This window comes from Oncorhynchus keta, unplaced genomic scaffold (assembly GCF_023373465.1).
Source record: "Oncorhynchus keta strain PuntledgeMale-10-30-2019 unplaced genomic scaffold, Oket_V2 Un_contig_1031_pilon_pilon, whole genome shotgun sequence".
NCBI lineage: Eukaryota > Metazoa > Chordata > Actinopteri > Salmoniformes > Salmonidae > Oncorhynchus > Oncorhynchus keta.
The window spans coordinates 1-8196 of record NW_026277064.1 but is presented as its reverse complement, the minus strand read 5'-3'; the positions used below and the strand labels follow the sequence as shown (position 1 = coordinate 8196).

At 52.2% G+C, this 8196-nt stretch overlaps 1 protein-coding gene across 1 annotated transcript; it reads left to right on the top strand.

Moving 5' to 3' along the window:
• Positions 1 to 214: 214 nt before the first annotated feature.
• Positions 215 to 5773, top strand: LOC127916955 (lysosomal-trafficking regulator-like; the record flags this gene model as incomplete). The annotated part of the gene is made up of 3 exons (XM_052500308.1): positions 215 to 228; positions 1685 to 1923; positions 5572 to 5773. Coding segments are annotated over 3 exons (455 nt in total), but the record flags the coding sequence as incomplete, so codon positions are not given.
• Positions 5774 to 8196: the final 2423 nt, after the last annotated feature.

Sequence of the window (8196 nt, the reverse complement as noted above, 5' to 3'; positions counted from 1 at the left end):
TAAATACGGTAAAACAGGTTCATCTATCATGGTAAAACAGGCTCATCTATCATGGTAAATACGGTAAAACAGGTTCATCTATCATGGTAAATATGGTAAAACAGGTTCATCTATCATGGTAAAACAGGCTCATCTATCATGGTAAATACGGTAAAACAGGTTCATCTATCATGGTAAATATGGTAAAACAGGTTCATCTATCATGGTAAAACAGGCTCATCTATCATGGTAAATACGGTAAAACAGGTTCATCTATCATGGTAAAACAGGCTCATCTATCATGAACACTGTTTGAGTGAAAGAGAGATGCGTGCTGGCAAGTGAAAAAGACCTCTGATCACGGATTATAAATAAATACATTATTGTGTCATAATCATACTCTGAAAATTCTCAATATCTCTTACAATACTCGGCACACCCCTACCAGATAGTAAATTGATTAATTCTAGTGTGGCTATTGGAACAGAGCCTGTGTCTATACTTTGCAGTGTTTCAAGCTGTTGTGTTGTCTTCCCATTCTGACTAATAAGGCATTATTCTTCTCCTCCACCTCTGTCCCCTCTCTCCTGCTCCACCTCTGTCCCCCCTCTCCTCCTCCACCTCTGCCCTCCCTCTCCTCCTCCACCTCTGTCCCCCCTCTCCTCCTCCACCTCTCCTCCTCCACCTCTGTCCCCCCTCTCCTCCTCCACCTCTGCCTCTCCTCCACCTCTGTCCCCCTCTCCTCCTCCACCTCTGTCCCCCTCTCCTCCTCCACCTCTGTCCCCCTCTCCTCCTCCACCTCTGTCCCCCTTCTCCTCCCCTCCACCTCTGTTCCCCTCTCTCCTCCACCCCTCTGTCCCCTCTCTCCTCCTCCACCTCTGTCCCCCTCTCCCTCCTCCACCTCTGTCCCCTTCCTCCCCACCTCTGTCCCCCTCTCCCTCCCCTCCACCCTGTCCCCCTCTCCTCCACCTCTGTCCCCTGTCCTCCTCCAGACCTCTGTCCCCTTCTCCTCCACCTCTGTCCCCCTTCTCCTCCACTCTCTGTTCCCCCTTCTCTCCTCCTCCACCTCTGTCCCCTCCTCCTCACCTCTGTCCCCCTCTCCTCCTCCACCTCTGTCCCCCCCTCTCTTCCTCCCACCTCTGTCCCCCTCTTTCCTCCACCTCTGTCCCCCTCCTCCACCTCTGTTCCCCTCTCCCTCCTCCACCTCTGTCCCCTCCCCTCTCCTCCACCTCTGTCCCCTCCTCCTCCACCTCTGTCCCCTCTCCTCCTCCACCTCTGTCCCCTCTCCTCCTCCACCTCTGTCCTCTCCTCCTCCTCCACCTCTGTCCCCTCTCCTCTCCACCTTCTGTCCCCCTCTCCTCCTCCACCTCTGTCCCCTCTCCTCCACCTCTGTTCCCCCTCTCCTCCACCTCTGTTCCCCTCTCCTCCCTCCACCTCTGTCCCCTCCCTCCCTCCACCTCTGTCCCCCTCTCCTCCCTCCACCTCTGTCCCCCTCTCTCCTCCACCCTGTCCCCCTCTCCCTCCTCCACCTCTGTCCCCCTCTCCTCCACCTCTGTCCCCCTCTCCTCCACCCTCTGTCCCCCTCTCCTCCTCCACCTCTGTCCCCTCTCCTCCTCCACCTCTGTCCCCCTCTCCTCCTCCACCTCTGTCCCCCTCTCCTCCACCTCTGTCCCCCTCTCCTCCTCCCTCTGTCCCCCCTTTCCAGACGTGAGCCAAGACTTCTACGACCTGCTGAACTTCCCAGACTCCCCGGACCACCACCTAACCCCTGACCCTGTCGACCCAGTCGACCACGCCCCCGAGGAGGACGGCTCCATCCCTGGCTCATCAGGCCACACCCCTGGCCCGCCCTCTCCCCTCCCCTTCCCCCTTCCCCCGGCCAACATGAAGAGTTTCCAGAAAGACATCCTCAGACTGATGATGGATGGGATCAAGATCAGTCTGGTTAGTGGTGGTTATAACCAGTCTGGTTAGTGGTGGTTATAACCAGTCTGGTTAGTGGTGGTTATAATCTGTCTGGTTAGTGGTGGTTATAATCTGTCTGGTTAGTGGTGGTTATAATCTGTCTGGTTAGTGGTGGTTATAACCAGTCTGGTTAGTGGTGGTTATAACCAGTCTGGTTAGTGGTGGTTATAACCAGTCTGGTTAGTGGTGGTTATAACCAGTCTGGTTAGTGGTGGTTATAACCAGTCTGGTTAGTGGTGGTTATAACCAGTCTGGTTAGTGGTGGTTATAACCAGTCTGGTTAGTGGAGGTTATAACCAGTCTGGTTAGTGGAGGTTATAACCAGTCTGGTTAGTGGAGGTTATAACCAGTCTGGTTAGTGGAGGTTATAACCAGTCTGGTTAGTGGAGGTTATAACCAGTCTGGTTAGTGGAGGTTATAACCAGTCTGGTTAGTGGAGGTTATAACCAGTCTGGTTAGTGGAGGTTATAACCAGTCTGGTTAGTGGAGGTTATAACCAGTCTGGTTAGTGGAGGTTATAACCAGTCTGGTTAGTGGTGGTTATAACCAGTCTGGTTAGTGGTGGTTATAACCAGTCTGGTTAGTGGTGGTTATAACCAGTCTGGTTAGTGGTGGTTATAACCAGTCTGGTTAGTGGAGGTTATAACCAGTCTGGTTAGTGGAGGTTATAACCAGTCTGGTTAGTGGAGGTTATAACCAGTCTGGTTAGTGGAGGTTATAACCAGTCTGGTTAGTGGAGGTTATAACCAGTCTGGTTAGTGGAGGTTATAACCAGTCTGGTTAGTGGAGGTTATAACCAGTCTGGTTAGTGGAGGTTATAACCAGTCTGGTTAGTGGAGGTTATAACCAGTCTGGTTAGTGGCGGTTATAACCGGTCCGGTTATAACCGGTCTGGTTTGTGGTGGTTATAAACGGTCTGGTTTGTGGTGGTTATAAACGGTCTGGTTAGTGGCGGTTATAACCGGTCTGGTTAGTGGCGGTTATAACCGGTCTGGTTAGTGGCGGTTATAACCGGTCTGGTTAGTGGCGGTTATAACCGGTCTGGTTAGTGGCGGTTATAACCGGTCTGGTTAGTGGCGGTTATAACCGGTCTGGTTAGTGGCGGTTATAACCGGTCTGGTTAGTGGCGGTTATAACCGGCTTGGTGGCGGTTATAACCGGTCTGGTTAGTGGCGGTTATAACCGGTCTGGTTAGTGGCGGTTATAACTCTGGTTAGTGGGCGGTTATAACCACGGATTTAGCCAACTTTGCACCTTTTGCCACATTTCAGGCTTCAAACATAAAGATATAAAACTGTATTTTTTTTTGTGAAGAATCAACAACAAGTGGGACACAATCATGAAGTGGAACAACATTTATTGGATATTTCAAACTTTTTTTTAACAAATCAAAACTGAAAAATTGGGCGCGCAAAATTATTCAGCTCCTTTACTTTCAGTGCAGGAAACTCTCTCCAGACGTTCAGTGAGGATCTCTAAATGATCCAATGTTGACCTAAATGACTAATGATGATAAATACAATCCACCTGTGTGTAATCAAAGTCTCGTATAATGCACCTGCACTATGATAGTCTCAGAGGTCCGTTAAAGCGCAGAGAGCATCATGAAGAACAAGGAAACACACCAGGCAGGTCCGAGATTCTGTTCTGAAGAAGTTTAAAGCTGGATTTGATACAAAAGATGTCCCAAGCTTTAAACATCCCAAGGAGCACTGTGCAAGCGATAATATTGAAATGGAAGGAGTATCAGACCACTGCAAATCTACCAAGACCTGGCCGTCCCTCTAAACTTTCAGCTCATACAAAGGAGAAGACTGATCAGAGATGCAGCCAAGAGGCCCATGATCACTCTGGATGAACTGCAGAGATCTACAGCTGAGGGTGGGAGACTCTGTCCATAGGACAACAATCAGTCGTATATTGCACAAATCTGGGCTTTATGGAAGAGTGGCAAGAAGAAAGCCATTTCTTAAAGATATCCATAAAAAGTGTAATTTAAAGTTTGCCACAAGCCACCTGGGAGACACACAAACATGTGGAAGAAGGTGCTCTGGTCAGAAATGAAAACAAAATTGAACTTTTTGGCAACAATGCAAAACGTTATGTTTGGCGTAAAAGCAACACAGCTCATCACCCTGAACACACCATCCCCACTGTCAAACATGGTGGTGGCAGCATCATGGTTTGGGCCTGCTTTTCTTCAGCAGGGACAGGGAAGATGGTTAAAATTGATGGGAAGATGGATGGAGCCAAATACAGGACCATTCTGGAAGAAAAAACCTGATGGAGTCTGCAAAAGACCTGAGACTGGGACGGAGATTTGTCTTCCAACAAGACAATGATCCAAAACATAAAGCAAAATCTACAATGGAATGGTTCAAAAATAAACCTATCCAGGTGTTAGAATGGCCAAGTCAAAGTCCAGACCTGAATCCAATCGAGAATCTGTGGAAAGAACTGAAAACTGCTGTTCACAAATGCTCTCCATCCAACCTCACTGAGCTCGAGCTGTTTTGCAAGGAGGAATGGGGAAAAAATTCAGTCTCTCGATGTGCAAAACTGATAGAGACATACCCCAAGCGACCTACAGCTGTAATCGCAGCAGAAGGTGGGTTAGTATTAACTTAAGGGGGCTAAATAATTTTGCACGCCCAATTTTTCAGTTTTTGATTTGTTAAAAAAGTTTGAAATATCCAATAAATGTCGTTCCAATTCATGATTATGTCCCAGTTGTTGTTGATTCTTCACAAAAAAAATACAGTTTTATATCTTTATGTTTGAAGCCTGAAATGTGGCGAAAGGTCGCAAAGTTCAAGGGGGTCGAACATTGCTGGAACATTGCTGCTATAACAGCCTCCACTCTTCTGGGAAGGCTTTCCACTAGATGTTGGAACATTGCTGCTATAACAGCCTCCACTCTTCTGGGAAGGCTTTCCACTAGATGTAGGAACATTGCTGCTATAACAGCCTCCACTCTTCTGGGAAGGCTTTCCACTAGATGTAGGAACATTGCTGCAGGGACTTGCTTCCATTCAGCCACAAGAGCATCAGTGAGGCCGTCCACTGATGTTGAGCGATTAGGTCTGGTTCTCAGTTGACGTTCCAAATCATCCTAAAGGTGTTCAATGGGGTTGAGGTCAGGGCTCTGTGCAGGCCAGTCAAGTTCTTCCACACCGATCTCGACAAACCATTTCTGTATGGGCCGCTCTTTGTGCATGGGGGCGTTGCCATGTGTAACCAGTGTGTGACCAGGCACTGGGACGGAGGGTGTGACCAGGCACTGGGACGGAGGTGTGACCAGGCACTGGGGACGGAGGTTTTGACCGGGCACTGGGGATTTGAGGTGTGACGGGCACTGGGGACGGAGGTTTGACCGGGCACTGGGGACGGAGGTGTGACCGGGCACTGGGGACGGAGGTTTGACCAGGCACTGGGGACGGAGGTTTGACCGGGGACGGAGGTTTGACCGGGGACGGAGGTTTGACCGGGGACGGAGGTTTGACCGGGGACGGAGGTTTGACCGGGGACGGAGGTGTAGAGGAGATGTCGTCATTGTTTGTGTCTGTCAGTTGGTGGAAACATATTATACAAAAAAATGACTTCCTCATAATGTGGTTGTTCTCCCAGGGCAGTACGGGCCGTGGTGGGGCCCCCAGGCAGCAGTGGAGGAGGATCCTGTGGTCATGTCGGGACACCTTCAGGGTTCAGATCGGACGTCTCTTGGTGCACACCCTCTCCCCTGCATTACCCTCCCAGGGACAGGAAGGAGGCTCTAGAGTTGTGTTCGACCCTGCAACCCTGACTTCCTCAAGGAGAGCCTCAGCCCCGGGTTAGAGGTAAGAGGTCGGGGTCACTGTTAGGGCTGAGCCCCAAACATCCTCAGGGAGAGCCTCAGCCCTGGTGAGAGGATGAGACGAGAGAGTGAATGAATGAAAGGTTGAGAGAGTGATCAAGAAGGCAAGATTGAAAAGAGAGGGCGAGGGGAGGGCGGGGCGGGCGAGGGAGGAGGCTGAGGAGGTGGCGAGGTTGCTCAAGCACTCACATTGACTCCACCGAACCCTTCTCCCCCTCCCTCTCTCTTTCCCCCTCCCCTCTCTCTTTCCCCCTCCCCTCTCTCTTTCCCCCTCCCCTCTCTCCCCTCCCCTCTCTCCCCCTCCCTCTCTCCCCCTCCCTCTCTCCCCCTCCCTTCTCTCCCTTCTCTCCCCTTCCCTTCTCTCTCCCCTCCCTTCTCTCCCCTTCTCTCCCCTTCCCTTCTCTCTCCCCCTCTATCTCCCCCTCTCTCTCCCCCTCCTCTCCTCTCTCCTCTCCTCATCCCCCCTCCTCTCTCCTCTCATCCCTCTCCTCTCATCCCCCTCCTCTCTCCTCTCATCCCTCTCTCCTCTCTCCCCCTCCCTCTCTCCTCTCCCCCTCCCCTCTCCTCTCTCCCTCTCCTCTCATCCCCCTCCTCTCATCCCTCTCCTTAAATCCCCCTCCCTTCTCTCCCCTTCCCTTCTCTCTCTCCCCCTCTCCTCTCCCCTAATAGTCTCTCCCCTCCCTCTCTCCCCTAATCTCTCCCTCCCTCTATCCCTCCCCTCTCCTAAATCTCCCTCTAGTAAAATAATCCCTCTCCTCTCTCCCCTCTCCTCTCTCCTCTCTCTCCCCTCTCCTCTCTCTCCCTCTCCTCTCTCTCTCCCCCTCTCCTCTAGTAAATCTCCCCTCTCCCACTCTAAATATCCCTCCCCTCTCCTCTCTCCCATAATCTCTCCCACTCCTCTCTCCCCTCTCCTCTCTCCCTCTCCCCCTCCTCTCATCCCTCTCCCCTCTCTCCCCCCCCTTCTCTCTCCCTTCCTCTCTCTCTCCTCTCCTCTCCTCCTCCCTCCTCTCTCTCCCCTCCTCTCTCCTCCTCTCTCCTCTCCCTCTCTCCTCTCCTCTCTCCTCTCTCTCCCTCTCTCCTCTCTCTCTCCCCTCTCCTCTCTCTCTCTCCTCTCCTCTCTCCTCTCTCCTCCTCCCTCCTCTCTCTCCCCTCCCCTCTCCTCTCTCTCCCTCCCTCTCTCCCCTCCTCTCTCCCCTCTCCCTCTCCCTCTCTCCCCTCTCCTCCTCTCCTCTCTCTCTCCCTTCTCCTCTCCTCTCTCCCTCTCTTCTCTCTCTCCTCTCCCCTCTCCCTCTCCTCTCTCTCCTCTCCCTCTCCTCCTCTCTCTCCCCCCTCTCCTCTCTCTCCCTCCTCTCTCCCTCTCCTCTCTCCCCTCTCCCTCCTTCTCATCCCTCTCCTCTCTCCCTCCTCCCTTCTCTCCCCCTCCCTTCTCTCTCCCTTCCCTTCTCTCTCTCCCTCTCTCCTCTCCCCTCCTCTCTCCCACTCCTCTCTCCCTACTCTCTCCCACTCCTCTCCTCACCTCTCTCTCTCACTCTCTCCTCTCTCCTCTCTCTCTCTCTCCCTCTCTCTCCCTCTCCTCCCCTCTCCTCTCTCTCTCCTCCTCTCCTCCTCCTCTCTCCCCTCTCCCACTCTCTCTCTCACTCCCCTCTCCTCTCTCCCCCTCCTCTCTCTCCCTCTCCCTCTCTCCCTCTCCCTCCTCTCTCTCTCCTCCCACTCTCCTCTCTCCCCACTCTCTCTCCCTCTCCTCTCCCTCTCCTCTCTCCCCTCCCTCTCTCTCTCCTCTCTCTCCCTCTCTCCTCTCTCTCCTCTCTCCTCTCTCTCTCCCCTCTCCTCTCTCTCTCCTCTCTCCTCTCTCTCCTCTCTCCTCTCTCCTCCTCCCTCTCTCCTCTCTCTCTCCCTCTCCTCTCTCCCTCTCCTCTAAAAAATAATAATATCCTCTCCCTCTCTCCCACTCCTCTCTCCTCTCTCCCTCTCCTCTCTCCCCTCTCCTCTCTCAGCATGGTCCCAAGCTAGCCATGTATCTGTATGAGATGCTCCATGACCATAAAAGATGCTCTGACCAAGAAAGGGAGCAGAGTACTCTGGGCAATTTCATGGCGTCACTGAAGTTGTGGGGCCATCGCACATCCCGCCCGCGCGCCGCACAAACCAGACCTACTGAAGGCCATCAAAGGGTACCCTTTACCTGACCCTGTAACCTATAACCTTACTCTATAATACAGGTATGCAAACTACGGCCCTACAGGCCGAGGATCCAGTCCCGAGGGGAGGTTTGAGTAAAAAATATAGACATATATTCTGTAAAACTTCAATTCATCAACCGGGTTTTTTGCTTTAATCACTGAACAGGCTTCTATTTGAGCCAGGCTTCTATTTAGAGAGGTGCTTCTATTTAGAGACAG